This window comes from Cataglyphis hispanica, chromosome 2 (genome assembly GCF_021464435.1).
Source record: "Cataglyphis hispanica isolate Lineage 1 chromosome 2, ULB_Chis1_1.0, whole genome shotgun sequence".
NCBI lineage: Eukaryota > Metazoa > Arthropoda > Insecta > Hymenoptera > Formicidae > Cataglyphis > Cataglyphis hispanica.
Window position 1 is genome coordinate 9,191,066 of NC_065955.1, and position 17,918 is coordinate 9,208,983.

A 17,918-nucleotide genomic window follows, 5' to 3' on the forward strand; every position below is an offset into this window, starting at 1 on the left:
TACGTCCCTAATTTAAGACCGATTAACTATGACGTCGATTAACTTTAATAGACGTCTTATCTTTTCTTTCCTTCTTTTTATCGCACATCAAAAGATGCGGCTTCTAAAAAGGCCAAAAAATAATTTTAACAATAAAATTATGACGATGCGCTATTATGTTAAAATATTACGTTTAAATAATTTGATAATTATAACTTTGAGAATTTCTCTTCTCGCTCAATCGTAATGGCTCTGAATTTACGCGGTTCTTTGCAAAATAAAACGATCACGCGAAAGCCTATACCACTTATTACAGAATAACTTTATGTATTTCATACCTAAGAGCACACGTTCACTATAATTATCATAGCATTTTATATGTTTCGAAGTATATTTTGCAATACAACATGCATGACTTGAAGGAGGGATGGCACGATCACGCGATCGAAGTAAGATTGTTTCGCACATCGGGATTCACAATTCCAACTTTTTTTTCACATTTCCCGCATCGTCAAAAGTGAGCTCCGCGAATCAAGCGATCGAATCGATGTGTCAATTACGCGGCTGACTGCAATTAATTAAATTAATAACCGATATCTCTCGCCCCACTTCAACCTGACGCGTTGTTCGCATGTAATCCAATCTACCGAATATTTCGTATCCACTTTTTTTTTGTTCGTCTGACTAGCACCGGAAATATCGTGGGATATTATCGAGGAACGTCATAACGAATTGATCAAGACACTGCAATAATAAGCCGTACGCTTATCCAATATTCGGATAACTGGCAGAGATTGTTTTAAATCATGAACGACTAATTAATCGAATTATACAATTATCTAACGCAAAAAAAAAAAATGTAGCAACAGCGGCGGTGCATCCGCGATGCATCAGCTTCGTAAATTAATTCATTTATTGATTCTCTTATGCGGCTAAAAACGCTCATTTATTCACGACTGAACGATATCTTTATTTCGCAACGTTGGAAAACACCTCGTCATGTTCATTATTTCGTCGTTAATTAATAAAAAAAACAATTAATTTTATATTTATTCTATAAAATATAGCTTGATTATAGTACGAATATAGCATGAAAAATTTTATTTTTATTTCAGAGAGAGAGATAGAAAGAGAGAAAGAGAGAGAGAGAGAGAGAGAGAGAGTAAACGCATTTAAAAAAAAATATATTTTTAAAAATTTAATCTTTAATTTTTAATAAGTAGTTTAATAAATAGTTTCTAGAATAAATAAAATTTAATTAAATTAAAATTAAATCATTAAATCATTTAATTTAATTAAATTAAAATTAAATTAGATTAAATCTCTCAGATTTCTTGATATTGTGTAATCAAATAGTCGGTAATTTTAATCGAACAGCATGTACCGACGCAGATATCCAGCATGTAATAGATGTTGAACAGAGGGCGCCTATAACAAAGCCATCAATTTTCTTTTATATAGTTTTATTAATTAATTACAAGTATATATATATATATATATATATATATATATATATATATATATATTTTTTTTTTTTATTTACATATATTTCTCCCTCCCTCTCTCTCTCTCTTTCTCTCTCTCTTTCAAATCCAAATTTTAAGAGAACCTAAAATTGAATTATTAAATATAAAGAAACTGTGGCCACGCACAAAAAAAAATAATTTTATTTTAACAAGCATTAAAAATACATGTAAATGTTTACTTTTTTGAAATATATCCATAAACTATGTATTTTTCGATAAAATAAAACTTGCAATTTAATTATTAATAATTATTTAATAATAATTATATTTAGAAATAATAACTAAAGAATATGTTAGAGCGTCTAAATTAAATAAAAAAATCTATAATGCTGCAAATTGAGAAAATATCTGCAATTGATTTCGTTTTATTCTGGCTCTTTGTTTAATTTTATATTATTTTATTACTCTTGTCGACTTTGTGTCAATTTTGCCGCATGTGTCAATTAATGCGTTAAATAATTCGCAGCATATTTAATTTTAGAAAACTCTGTACTAGCGAATTCTCATTTCCCACAGTTCGTTATTACCGATAATTACAAAAAACATCAAGAGCATCATTATCATCGTTACTACACACAGTGGGAAATTTCGATCATCTTGTTTTTTACCACGACATGTATATGTCACGATCGTGATATCGTGCGACTAATAATTCTTACGTCAATCGTTCATGTGTAAACCATATGTACCGTGTGTAAACAATGTCACTTGTCTGTCACGCAACTAATTATAAACGTGCGTGAATCGTTATACCAGATGCGCTCTGTAATTACACGCGTCAAATGATGAAGTCAAACTGATTGGATCTCTGTGAAAGATACGTAAAACATGTCGATCAAATATCTACGTATTTTCTCTTTCGCGAAATAATATTTTAGAGAAGAGAAGAGAAGCACATCGGGACGCATATTTCTCCGATGGAACTGAGGTTTTCGATATCATTTTATTTTAACAATCAACATTTCACTTGGGATACTTGAAAGAAAAATACCGGCACGCTTAAGAAATATATATATTTAAATTATAGTTATAAATTTTTAATATATAAAAAATACATAAAAATTTGTGATATTCAAGACTAATTTATTAAATCTTCTTTGCTATAACATTATAATTTTTTTTTTTTAGAGTTCTAGGAGAATTCCAGAATCATGTTATATACATAGCTATAGTATATACATAGCCTACCTGTGCAATACATGACTTATCAGCTGCTTGAGGTTTAATTTATTCGTAGGCAAACCTGGAAAGTGCGTCATCTAATCGTCTGAATGCGGTTACGCGACGTCTATTTAAATCGCAAATGCTAGAACGTTTTAGAGCTTTGGTTTTTTATGCCATATGTATAATATATGTATTTGGCAAAATACAGACAACCCCATATCTTGACAACGTTTTTTTTACTAGTAGCATAGACTTCTCTCTTTTTAAAAATCTTAATTTTTTAATTTCTTGTTAAACTTGTTACGACTTTATACATATACGAATTAAAAACTCGTTCACTTTCATCATCATAATTTATATATTAAATTCAAATTTGAATAAAATCAATTAAAGAAAATATACCCTATAATTTTACTAAATATATTTAATTAGATTTTAATAGAAAGATAAAATATTATAAATTATTATCAAAAAAATACAAAATCTCCAATATAATATTTGTTAATTTTGTGAAAACTTATTACGTACTTAATATATTTGTTCCTACATTTCATAATATGATGCAACAAGCAAATTCATATCAATTAAAAATTTGCATTAGTATTGTGAATCATGTATCTCGTTTTCTGTTCTTCATAGAAAAATGACGCGTTGTAAAAATTTATTTAAAATTACTTCAGCAATCATCATATCATTGTGAAAGTATTTTATAAATCTTTAGTCACGAATGTGATCTGAATGTCGGTGTGTAAGAACCTTAACGGTGAGTCGCGTACCACAAGCGTGGCGTTGAAATCTCCGCATTGTCGCGCGTATACGCCGGAAGTAGAAAAAACTCTGATGTTTAAATTGTTCAGAATTTAATCTTTACACATCTTGTATAGATATACAATCAGGCTTATGTAACATACATATATATTCTAAAAAGTTATAAACGGAGATGAAATCCACGATTCTAACAATAAGTGGAAGTCTTATCTCTACAACAACACGTGCGTTGTCCGTGGAACACAAATGGGCAAAAGAATCTTGCACAAAGTGCACCGACACCCGAGAACAAACAAGTAATAAAATTTCTTGTTTTTCCTCAATGACTTCTACTCTTTTTTAGACTCTCGAGCGTGTTACTTGTATTTATCACATCTTACATAAGTTAATAGATACAAAATATGCACATTAGTGTAACCGATGGGTGAATTCTGAATTGATTAAAGTAAAAATACTTCTTTACGCACGAAAAAGGCATACTTTTGGTCACCGCGATCTTCGCCCAGTGACCATTACCAGTCGTGCTAGGCCGCGTCGCGGTTTTCTTGCGGTTCAAGATGACGCAATCGTCTGGCAGCGAAAGTATCATACAAACGCATGCATGCGTGAATGCGCCTGGATATGGCTCAATGCGAGAATAATTCGTTCTTCGTCAATTACAAAGAAAAAGATATGTTGTATATAATATCAGATATTTTCTATATGTATATGTAATACTAAAATCCTCGACCTTAATTTCGATGACAGGTTTTATGACAAACTTGCAGTCGATTTTTCTTATGAAATATTACAGATATATCTTATTTACTTTTATTTCCAACTTTCTAATATTCCAGAGATCACAAAATTTTATATTTTTATATGAAAATAAATCATCAAAATTCAACGAGCTTATGGAATACCAAGGTGGATAAGGTCGATGCTAAACTATATCGCTAAAATTAAAAATGAGAGTACTGTGAAACGTGTATCATAGTCAACGAATATTCATATGCGCCAAATTGTCTATAATGTAGCCTCTTCTCCCTTAATTGACATATAGGGAACAACAGTGATGCGTATATCACTGGTAAAGTTGGATAAATAAACATTCGCTAAGAAGTTCGTAACATGCATGTTACAATAAATTGCAAATTCATCGATCGTTTTATGCAAACAAGCAGCGGAAATCGTTTAACCCGATGTTAACCATTAGATTACACGCTGCACTTCTTTCAAGGTTGTCATAATCAACGAACCAAAATCTAAAACACGACGGTGGGAATGAAATAAGAGTCATTATGTTTTGAGCAACCGGCGAATGAGGGTAGTATAAATGTATGATTGTTACACAATTAAATTAATCGTTTATGAAGCAATATAGCAATGGTCCTCAAACGCATTTATGAAAGAAAATCCCAAAAGTTGTCCTTTAATATTTGAAACTAACACTCATCGAATATCGACAAAGAAATTCTCCTCGAATCATAAGACTTAATATCTTAACTCTTATAAAGAAAAAAAAAAAAATGTTATACAGTAAACAAACCATAATCCTGTTTAAAAATAAAGAAAAATAATTGTGAATCACATAACGTCTCCGTCTTGTTTTTCTGCTTTTAATAATGAAAGAATATTTAAAGTAAAAACACCCTTTTTATGTGTCTATTATATTATATACATGACGGGTGTGTTACAATATTGGACTAAATCTCCATTTACGTTTTTCTTGCGTCAAGATTTTGTGTTGGAATCGTTTTTTAAAATACTGCTTTTTGAATGGATCGTCGTGTTCCATTTTATATTTAGCGCGCGCGCTTTACGTGCTAAATATCCTAAATATAAAACTAATTCACTAAAAATCTCATTCGAGACTGAGTATAATCTTATTGCATTAATCTTTTCCAAGCAACTTACACATCATACATATATTAATTGAACTCATTTGAGCAAAATACAGATATGCGTGATATAAAAATTTTTCCGCTGAATGCGAAAAAGTTGAGATACAGTGTCTAAAATGTTGAAAAATGATCATTTGGAAAAGATTAATTGTATACAATATGACTCAGAATATTCTTTTAATTTTTTAACTAATAAACGATTAAAGAAAAATAATGTTTCTTATCTATACGCGAAAGTAATCCGAACTTTATACGAAAATATAATATCTATATGTGAATCCTAGCGCAATGGCGCGAAAATACTTGCTGGAACGCGCGATCAGAAAAAAGTGCGCGTCGCGAGGTGCGAACATCAGTCCGTATTTATCGGTTTTAAACTAAGTAATTCTCTCGTACTATACATACGCGTATACTATGTATCAGCGCGCGAGCGCAAGCTGTATCAGAATACGCGTTTAAGAAGCCGCATTTACGCGTTCATGGACTTCGAATTGGTATTAGCCATCTTCTTCGTGAACTCCATAAGGAAATCCTTATAGAGGAGAGAATCCATGTTGGTCGAGAGGACATAGAGTATCCACCAATCACCAAGATCAACCTTCTTGCTGACGCTCTGGCAGATTTCGATCGGCAGCATTCTTGTTGACAGGTGCAGCAGCCTTGGTCGTATCATCGGCGCGAAAATGATCATCGCTCTGTACACCAAGAGACCGATCAACAAGATGGCCAGTATAAAGAACCAGAACCAGATGAAGATGTACGCCTTCTCGTTGACGATGTTTAGCGGCAGTATGCAGAGGGAATCGTGCTGTTGTATCGTACCCGAGGCACCGTATTTGTGGAAGATGCATTTGGTGACACGTGGAAACACGTAGACCATGGGATCGACACGTTCCTCCTGCGGCGTGTCCGAAAATTGCAGTACTCGCAGACCGTAGCTGAAGAACTCACCATCGAAGAATCGATTCATCAGATAAAGCTGGCCGAATATGTTGATGAGGCACAGAATCTCGCAGGCAAAGTACCGATACACGTACGTGTTGTGACTCTGTAAGCAGCAATTCGTCGTTGAATTAAGGCAAATTGGACTCAATGAGGACGAATTGAACGACTTAACGCAGTCGTTCCCCTCTCTCGTCACATGTTCACCTTCTCCGCTAATATTCCGGCTAAGCGGCACCGCGACATTTCGCATAATCTATTTATCAAGTAAATATAGCATGCTGCATGTGAATGGCAGCAACCTAAATCTGTGCCATGTATCAATAAAATAAAGTTTGTATTTAATATATCGATATAGATCTTTACTAGTTATCTTATATATTTATGTTTATATAAAATCTTACAAAATTAATTTGCATTCTTATATTTTATATATTCTTATATTTTATATACGGTGAAGATAATGATTGGTGGAGATATAGACTATGTCTTTTTTTAAATAATTTATATTCAACGATTATCTACAGATTTAATTTCAATCCCCGAGGATGCTTTGAAAACAATTCTAGAGAGGCGATAAGTTAAATGATAGCAAAGACACGTGCGATGTTGTTGAAAGGTAAACCTGCTAGTTATCAACGACCACCGAGAATGGCAAGATACGTGTTACCCAAGTACGGTTTTTGCTTCTTTCGCTCTTTCTTTTTTCGCATGTTGCTATTTTTTTAACATCTTATCTGCTATGCCGAAATCCGCTTTGTTCGATGAATTGTGTATCCGATTTATATTTATTCTTACCCTGATGTGCTGTATTAAATAATCCATGAGAGCGTTTTTTTTCTTCGTGATATTTTCGTTGGTATCCATGCCGTGATTCATTCCCATGACCAGCGCGTTCATCAGACCGCCTTCCCACAAGCTCCATAGCCATTGTGGTACATAACATAAAATTGCCTAAATAACAAAAAGATAAGTAAATAAATATTGCACAAATTGGAGGGGGAAATGGAAACCTCAATCGCTATATAAATAGCATGATACTAATCGAATTAAAGTTTTCACGAAATTGCGCTACGCAGAATACAATCATGTATCAATCAAACTTCGATTAATACATTTCATTAATCGATTTTAAAATGATTAGCAAATGATCAATTGACTTTTAACCGGGGTTAATCAATTAATTTTTTTTTAAATCTCTAAATTAAGTTTAAATTTAATGGCCTACAAATTAACTCAAAAGTTTACTTAAACAAAGCTTAACTCAGTTACAGTTAAGTTAACAAATTATTAATTCATTAAAGTTAAAAATTAATTCTCTATTCAACAACGAATCGACACAGCCGCCAAATTTATTGTACGACAAATGAAATATTTGCACAATCAATCATTTTCGCACGACTTTAATATTGATGAATTTATTTTAAAGTTGTGAAAAGAAACAAATTAATGTTAATACATTAAAAAAAACTAGTTTAAGTTAAAAATTAGCACATTTAAAATTAATTAAGTTAAGTTAAAAGTTATTAATTTTTTTAACTTAACTTTTAACTGTTTAGTTATTATCAAACCCTGCTTTGAACTTAATATAGTCACAATTTAAACTATATATGTATATGTATTTTTATTAATTGCTGAAAGACCTCCCACGTCTGGGAGGTCCACGTGGGCCGCAGTCGGCCGCCAGATATGAGAGATAAGCGCGGATCAGCGGAAAGACAGACAGATGAACACAAAGAGAGGAGGGACTCTCGGGCAGACTCTCTTTTTTGTCTGCGCGCGACTCGATCCGCACATCACGACGTCGCACGTGTGGTAGATTGCCGATAAAGGGGATCTGCTTACCTGGAAAAACAGCACGAAACAGACCCACTGGTAGTACGTGTAGTATTTCCTCGCGTCGACATCTCCGAAGTCGTTGGCGACTCCTGGATGGGCGACTTCCAGACCGACCTGCGGACACGCGATACTTTAGAGGGATGATAACGATGACACCATCGCGCGATGGAGTCTCATTTGACTCTCCTTGAATATTGATAAGGAGAGAAAAAATTAGCCCTAATCTAAACGTATCGTTATCGCAATATTCTCGCATATTGTAACGAGCAACTGCATAAACAAATTAATTTCATGTTAATTAATTTTTTACGTGACAGTGTAAGAAATTATCCTGTGTAAAAACTATATTTTATGTTTTTTAAAGAGACTCATCGATTTTAAGAGAATTGTATCGCACCATTATATAAAGTTAATCTCCCAAAAGAGATGTAAAATAAATATATTTATTAAAGAATGCATCCATTGATCGTAGCAGTTAAGAATCATTGCTTTCTGCAAAGTTAATCAAGAGAAATTCGCGGTCAATCAATTTATATATATGTATGTTAATTTTTATTGTCTTTTTTCCGGCTTGAAAGAAGGCAACCGCGACTGTGTTAGACGTTTATAAATATACAGATGGTTAAAAAAATTTTCAAGTATAATTAGTGGGGAAAATTATAAAGATTACAGTTAGAAATACTTATATCGTCTAATGTTTTTGTAGGATATGATACTTTAATATTTGTATGCGTACATTTTAATAACAAACTTATAACTAATGGCTTTAGACGACTTTCCATCGATTTCTCTATGCCATTAATATATAGGAGCGTGTATGTATGTATCGAATTCTCAATTGTCTATATTTTAATTAAAATTGACCACCTGCCACATTCTAGCATGCATACATCTTGAATAAATTATTCCGTCATCATTAACCGTGGTCATGGCCATTTTTCTGTCACTTATTATTTTGCATATTTCTCGTAAATATTTATATATATAGGAAAAAAAAGCTAATTCCTCGATATTTTATTTTGATCACAGAACTTAAATGACTGGTGGAGCGATAACTAAAATTGCCGATAATAGCAACTTTCCATGCCGTGATTATTTATTGTTGATTATTTATTTATTAAATAAATGTCATTTTTATATGTAAAAGATATACGTAGAAAATTATAGGCCCAGAGTTACCGCGTATGAAAATTAAATGCTGATTATATTACTCGCTGCTGAGACTTGTTGAATCAAAACTGTAAATGTGACAAATAAAACTCTATAGCGGTGAAACACGATATCATATATCAAAAGCAGTATATAAGCAAGGTGATACGATAGGTTTATTGAGGCAGATAATCAATAAATTCAGAGATTCAATATTAAAAAGATTATAGCGATATATATATTTAGTTATAGTTTTTTTTACAGAGTTGTTATAAAGATTAGTTGTTGTTCAAAGATTTAAATTAAATAAATTGTCGCTCGATGATATAATTAGCACGTTTAATTTCCATATCTATATATTTTTGTATATATAACTTTTTAACGCGCAAATGCTGATGAATGTCAATAAAAACGATAACGTAATTCAAAATTTGATATGAACCATATATTTAGTTACATAACGGCTCATTCATAAATCACTTTTTTTCATTTATCGTAGATACTTGTAGAATAAATTAAATGCGTTCGCTTAAACATTACATGATTAAAAGTCAGTTCAGACAACGCTTATCGGAAATTTTAATTTATAATGTGTGTGCAGTAAATAGCGTGCAATAGTTGAGCTCTGAAAAAAGATGGATTTCGCCTTGTCAGTATGATGCACAATATACGCTGTGTTATAATCACGCTATGTAACGTTAACAGCTTCAGCAACTAGATAGATTTGCGTAAATTTTGACACTTAATTAATTTAGTTTTTTCTTTAATTGATACTGATCCGTCTAAACTGATCCATCAATCATTTTTTCACCAACGATTTCTTAACAAAAATAGAATACAATATGTTTTTATAATTTTATTATTAAAATATTAATTTAAGAATGTAAATATCGAAGACTTAATATAAAAAATGTTAAACCAAAAAGAACTCGGGACAAATTAATTTTCTAAAAATACACTTCTAATTTGCATTATGCATTCAACATTTATCAACAATTCTACTAGCAGTAGTCTTTTTTTAGTGCTGTTTATCTTGACATACTGACTGATCGTTAATGCAGAAATAATTTGAAGGACATAGCGCATTTGCAATCATAATTAATTGAAAAGTTCAGGAAACCGGTAGTGATTCGTATCAGTTTGACGAGAGGAGTGTCAAGAAGCGATGAGGAGGGAGGGGGGGAAGAGGGCGATGGCGACGAAGATCAAGGACGATCGGTGGTCACAGATATTGAATCGAAAATCACACACCTGTCGATTGAACGCGTCCGGCATGGTGAAGGTGGAAGTTATCCAGCAGTAAGTGTTGATGGCGTGCGTAGGCAGTCCCTGGACGATGCAGGAGATCGGGTTACCGACATACTGGGTGGCCGTGAGCACTATCGAGCACGCGAACAACAGCACCGTGGTGAAGTGGTTGTGCATCCGAAACACCATAGAATCCGTAATAATCTCCTGCCGTTTCAGGTAACGGCTCAAATCTGCCAGTAGCTTATACATGATCGCGTCGGTGTCTCGCTATCGTTGCCGACGAGGATGACGATGACGTGTTGACGGCGGAAAGCTTGCCAAATCTCTCGATGACGAGAGGGTGATCACCTGGATGCTATCAAACAAACTCCATCCACCACCGCCGCCACGAGCACCACGTGCGAATAGACGGTCCAAAGTCACCTCTCTCTCTCTCTCTCCTTCCCCGTTACGTAGAAATTTCAATGATGACCACGAAGACTAGTACCATCAACCAGCACTAACGAGCGTAGCTCATCCACCGCGCTCTCGCGCGAACGAAAGCAGCAAAACGAAACAAGAGAGAGAGACACGAGCGTGCACGGTTGTGTCCACGCGGCTTGCTGCTTGCCTCTTCTACCGTTCCCTCCTTTTTTCTCCTCCGTCTTTCGTCTCGCCTTCTCCCGGTGCTCTGCCGCTGCTTCGCTTCTCTCCGTCTGTTGCCCCCTCTCTCTTTGTCTCTCTCTCTCTCTCTCTCTCTCTCTCGCTTTTTCTCTCCCTCCTATTCTGCCCTTCTTTTACTGCCTCTCTTTCTCTCCGTAACCCTCTGTATCCCCGCCGGGGGTCCTTCCTTCCCCTCGGCTCTGCGTGCGAGATAGGTCACCGAACCACGCTGGACGAGTTGCCGACGGGTCCACGACGTGTTCCAATTCCTCTTGCGAAGAGATCGGCGGCTTTTGGTTCACGAGCTCGCGTGAATCATTTTAGCGAGCGAGTAATAAAAACTCGCCGATGCGAGAGAGGGAGGAGACAGCACGCGTCTTTGTCGCTCTTCACGTCCTTTTATTCCCCTCTCTCTCTCTTTCTCTATCTCTGCTTGAACTCTCTTATCCTCGCCGTTTCCGCTTTTTCTTCTTATCGAAGATCTTATCGAATAATTAGTCGAAAAGAATTCGTTGCGTAGTCTTGTATTCTCTTAGGCCTTAGGCAATCTCCTCGAAAAGTTTCCTTCAGTAATTATCCAAGGAATTTCTGCGTCCTGCTAGCGCACGATCGTGCGAGTTCACGTGTAAATAAACGCGGCGTTCCGATACGAGATTCCTCGCTCTCGAACGATCCCCGTTCTTCTTTCCTCTTCCTTTAAGCGCCCCCGATCTCGACCAACGATTATCCCCGATTTCTCAAACCGATCCCACCCTATTCGCGATCGCGGAACGCGCGGTTAAGGTAAACTAAGCTAAGGCCGGGCGGTTTCGTAGACGTACCGCGTTCCCTTCTCGAGGACGTTAATTTCTCCCCTCCCCGCTTTTTCGCGCTCTTCCGTCCTCCCCTCCCTCCCCTCTCTGTTCCCTTCCGATACTCCGGAGAATCGTAACTAGAAGAGCGAACTCAACTCGGCCGAGCAACGCCGTCGCGTATCGAGGAAGCGACACTAACTACCAACTGTCAATCGTGCCGACCCCCCTCTGATTCCATCTCTCTCTCTCTCTTTCACTCGGTTTCTCTCTCTCCCTTACTCTACCCCCATCCCCCTTCTCGACAAAGTCCCCCTTCTCGCTTTCGTTTCCATGCACGCGCAACGCGAAACAAAATTGTGCAGCGACGAGGCTCTCTCGTCTTCTCCGTTCTTTTCTCTCTCTCTCTCTCTCTCTCTCTCTTTTTCTCGCGGCAGAATAAATTCTTTTTTTCTCACAGAAAATACTGTGAGACAGCCGCGGCATCGAGTGATAATACGTGTATGCGCGCGTACGTAGCAATATCTTGAGCGGCAACTGACGAGAAGTCGTGGTTGTTTGTTGTGTCGTCGAGAGGGGGGCGACGGAGAAGCGGGGGACTCTCGGCGAAGGTACCCATAGGGAGACCATAGCGGCCGACGCACATATGGAAAGGGGGAGAGAGAGGGGTGAAGGGGGGTGGGGGAGGGACAGATGGGCCCGAGGATGGGGAATATCGGCGGAGGGGGCCGACGCACGCCTCTCCATTTGTACGCTATAATGCGTGCCGTTCTACAGTATATGTCACTCGCGCGCTCTCGTCCATCCGACGACGTTACTACCGTTACCACGATAGTCCTTTTTCACAGCGGCGCGTTTGGGTTCGGGAATAGGGGACGACCCCGTCTTACGCCAGTATATGCGTATTCGGAGATGAACAGGCCGGAGGGGGGGAGCGGTGCTCCCCTCGCGCGGGTACCCGGCAAGGGAAGTCGAGACACACGAGAGATTTTTGTGTGGTCCGGTCCCTGACTTGCTGTTTTACGATGCATTTTGGGATGCATACGTTGTAAATATATTAATCGCTACACGCTAAAATTTCTTAAACAATATGATGTAATATTACGAAGAGTGTATATGTGATAGATATTTTAATTACTGATGAAGCAATACGCACACCTCGTTACAATATTTTCTTTTCTTTTTTTTTTATTTAGTATGGACTTCTTGCACACAATAAAAGAAGATAAAATAAATGAGAAGAAGATGATAAAATAAATCAAAAATATATATACGTATATAATTGTGACTAATTATAATAATTTAACTCTTTACGCCTTCTTGTGTAAGATTTCATCAGACTATAAGAGTATCTAATCTTGACGGAAAATATTATTACAGTCGTCAGTAATTTGATATTTCATGAAGGTAAATTATTTCAATCATTCGCAGCTTGCAATCGACAGTGCATACTTTTTGTATTTGTCAACGATGCGTGAAAACATTAAAGAGAGAAAGAGAGAAAATGACTGCGCGATAGGATGCGAAAGACAGATTGTAGCTGTACATACAAAGGAACGTACGTTGTTATCGTATAGAATATATTCGAACTGCTGAAATGTACAAAATATTCGAGAATATTGAAATGCTCAGCCACGATGTTTACCTTACCTTATCAAAGGTTGACAGAATTCCCGACGTGTTTTCTTCTAGCGAGAAAACATTCGCTTCGAGAAATATTTATTGGCCTTTTACTCAAGAGTTTGCAAAAAAGCTGCATATTAATAAGAATATTAATAAGCTACGTAAATGAATTTTATGCCTCTAATGTTAGTAAACTTTACATTTATTTTTCTTGTATACAAAATGTACAGTATATAAAAATATTATCAGATGCTCTTTTGATTTTGCCGTAATAAAGGAATGAAATATATATACGTTCTTTTATTTAAATGTCTAGAAACATTTATGGAAGAACAAATTGTTTGCGTAAGGCCCGAATATATCGCGAGCAAGGTAGTTATACATCGGATTACACACACACAAGAATTTCTGGCCTGAAACTTTGTTCTTGTTTTCTTTCTCACTCTGTGCATGTACCCGAAACTAAAATTGTCATTGAAAGGAAAATATTTCGAAGATAACCATAAACGTTTATGGCACATTCTCCCGTCGAGAAGAAAATGTCGGAAGCTCATTCTCTCTTGTCCTTGAGAAACTCCTCGTAAAGTCTCTTTCTTTTTCAGGGAGATTTACACAAGGCAATTTTTCATCTTATCTTTTTTATTCTTTGTTTTTGCATCTGTATTCTTGTAGACTAGGATATTCGAAATATCGACGGCTCTCGTTCTTATCTTTTTTTCTTTCTAGAAACATCCAAGTAAAACAAATGTTACACGAATATTCTATCTATAAATGTGATGGATAATTTTTAAAAATTATTAAAATTTATTATCTATTTATTAATTCTATTTTCAAATTGATATATCTTTCAAATCAACTCAACAAAGTAAACTATCAAGTAACAGATCTGCACTTGTGTTGCATTAACGCGTTTAAATAATTTATAAATATATAATATACTTTTTATGATTTTCATAATATTATCATTTATATACACGGGGTCGTTTTAATTGCGTCAAGAGACAAAAACATTTTGCGTGAATTTTTCACAGAATGTAAACTAGTTTTTAGCGTATGACATTTTTCTCTTACGGAATCTTTATTGTATATTTTTCCATGTAAGATTTTAATTGACTGTTGTATTCCACGATGACCATAATAATTCAACGGTGTCACGCATCGCCGATGAATAACACCCGTCTAAATGAAAATTCAACATGTGATCCGCGAGCTTCGTCGATGACTCATTTACGTAAATGCGCCCCAAGTATGAGAATTACTACGGATTCGGTTTCATTCATGCGAGTTCGCGGATGCCGGTGGACGCTCGTAATAATCTGCACATCCGCGAAACACTTTGTATGCACATCCGTTTTTCATCGTCTCCGTAGCGGCGCCAACCGTAGACCAGATGGTCGAAAGATGACGCAACGAGAAGCAGCGTCGTACGCATCTTATGCAACGCGAAAATGCGCGAGCTATTATTTACATCTTTATGTATCATAAATCATGAACTTTTTTTTCACATCGACTTCTCATTGAAAACATAAATGATAATGATAAATTTCTTGAAAAGCAGATGCCGATTCGAACAAGGAGCACATACTTAGTAATCTCGTATATTCAGCATAATTAACTTCATTGATTATTTATATCGATGATCAAATCGATTACAATATCAATGCTGAAATTGCTGAATATCTTTTGCATTAATTTGTTTTTTTAGTAATTGTATCCAATAATATTCGATATAATTATTAAAAAAACAAATTATATGGGAAAATTGATAGACTCTTGTTAATTATGTCAATAAACAATTTATGATTTGAACTCAAGTCGAAAAATCACTTTCGTTCTTAAATTTTCAAATAATTTAATTCAGAAGCCACTATTATTGAAATTATCACACACAATGTGATAGGTTTTTTCTCTCTTTTCCATGTGCTGCTAAAAGCCTTCAAAAATTACAGCACAACTGATTGATTCTCATCATGGCTGTCGCTCTTTGTGTCAGTTGTTCACGTTGACTGTATTATTGATCATTGCATTGTCCACGTGGATACATGTGCGCGTATCTACGCAAAGAATATTGACAATAAGAACAAAGCCGTGATAATGAATGCAATTTGTATGATTTCATCATAATACGCGTTAAGAACATAATTTTAATTGGCAAATTATGCATATGAAACAAAAAGTATTGTTACATAATTTAATGCAATACGTAATTTTACATAATATCGTGTATTTTACATAATATCACGTATTTTATCTATTAATTTACACAAAAATCAATTCATAAAAAATATAAATTTTTAAGGGTTTTAAATTTATTTTTGAAAATTATATTTTCTGACGATTATAATTTTCGTAAATAATATTTTTTATAGTATAAAAAAATTTTTTTCGATAACAAATTTTTTTAGCGTTTTTTTTTGTAAAATTCTAATTTAATTTTTCTAAATTTAATTGAATTTTCTGTATTATTTCTGTATACACGTAAATTACTTAATGATCAGTATATAAATGAACAACTAGACAAGAATTCGATTTTACCAGCATTTCACAACAGATGAAATTATTATACTCACTTTTTTCGGGATGGTTAAGTTACTTATTCTCAGCGAAACCTTTCACTTCCATTCTCCATTTTTTTTTTTTTTAGTGCGTTGCTTGACGAAGCAATTCGATCTCGACTGCGTAATTCGTCTCGCACACATAAAAACTATTTAGCGTATTTCGATCTCTCAAACGTGGACTATCCAAAAGTGGACCATCGAACCGGTTTGCCGGACAAAGATGATGGAATTGAGAACCGCTTGCGACTCAATCGTGTCAATTATGATGAATGCATGCCAGCTGTGTAGCAACGTTCCCTCGCCCTTATAACGTCTGAAAAATAAATACCCTGGCCTTAAACTTTCACAGAAAGGAAGATTAAAAGTGAAAGTCATTTTCGTTCGAATCTTTAAATGTTAATCCTTTGCAGGCATTTAAAATCTTTCGACAGACTGATTTATGATGATTTTCCTAGCATTTCTTACAAAGATCCGATAAAATATTGATATAGAGATATGATATTTTATACTTGACTGTAAATCTACAATAGATGTAGTCAACTAAGGATGTTATAAAAAAAGCGTTACATCTAAATATCTAGAAGAAACATGTACGAAGCACCATACATCTGGTGTCCTAGATAGATTAAGAGCAACCTGTTGCTCGTATATAGCAACGTTTAATGTTCGTTGTACTCTAAACATGCAGCATATGAAGAGGAAAAATGACGGTACATCATATATCATATAGAAGATTAAAAATTAAACACGCTATCTCTCTTTCCTAAATTCAACAAATTGAAAAACTTCCGCTTCGAATATTAACATTTTTCATTTATCATGCATTTTTTTTTTCAAGGTAAATATTCAAGGTAATTGTCATAATATGTATTATTCATCGAGCGACGGATTTTTGAAAGAATTTATCTCGTGTATCTTTGAGCACACATTTATATGAGATAAACGAAAGTATCGTCTAGACATACGATGCGCCGGAATGTGTAATATACCCATCATTCTACTCGTTCGTACACCAACATTCGTCTTTAAATCTTAGATTTTATCATCTTTACGTGAAGATAATTTGCATTGTGCATGGCATGCGAACATCTCGCGCGCGTTGTTACGATGTATCGCGCGATCGCATCTGAATTTTCTCACCGAGATCCGGTGGATTGTAATCGACTTGACGAAAAACGAGCCACAATTTGTATTGCAATCACGCGTTTGACATTCGACTCCCGCACGTCTTTGGCATAAATATATGTATTCACTGCGATTGTATGTGAGGATGTAGCGTCATCGGTGAGTCGCTTTGTCATCAAGAATCAAGCCCTATAATGTAGCTTAAAACTAACTTTGTTATAAATTATCTACCTATATAATATCGGCACCAATCAGTCTTTATTATCATAATGATTTTGAATAATAAAAGAATTAGGGAAAAATAAGACAACACAATAGAGCGGAGCGTATATATTATTTAACACTAATAAATATAAGAAATAATATATTTTTTCTTTGGAAAAATTGAACTTATACAGGGAAAATTTTGGGATAGCTTATGAAATATCTAAGGAATTCTCGCAAAATTTTATAGGTATATTGTTTTGTGGAAGGCTAGATATAAAATGAATTCATGTTATAGAACAACAAAATGTGTCTGGCTGATGAAAATGGTACAGGATGTTGCAGCCAGGCGATTATTCCGAAAAGGCACAGCTGTTTTCCAGATTTCTCGAGCCTTTCTTTGCCTTCCTTCTCTTCATTTCTAATTTTTCTTCCCTTTTCCAAGAATAATTAACGCGCGCCAGACTTGAGTGA

The 17,918-nt window shown here is 35.1% G+C and overlaps 1 protein-coding gene and 1 long non-coding RNA gene across 3 annotated transcripts in view; one reads left to right on the top strand and one right to left on the bottom strand.

Annotated features, from left to right (window-relative positions):
- LOC126855923 (uncharacterized) overlaps positions 1-17,918 on the top strand; it is a 126,977-nt gene that overhangs the window by 91,730 nt on the left and 17,329 nt on the right. The gene's annotated exons all lie outside the window — the stretch shown is intronic.
- On the bottom strand, positions 3,513-12,109 carry LOC126855834 (innexin inx1). Its single transcript, XM_050603836.1, has 4 exons — positions 10,502-12,109; positions 8,108-8,215; positions 7,061-7,216; positions 3,513-6,368 (listed from the first exon to the last, which is right to left on the bottom strand). The coding sequence occupies exons 1-4, from the start codon at positions 10,748-10,750 to the stop codon at positions 5,790-5,792; spliced, it is 1,092 nt and encodes a 363-aa protein (XP_050459793.1). The 5' UTR covers positions 10,751-12,109; the 3' UTR covers positions 3,513-5,789.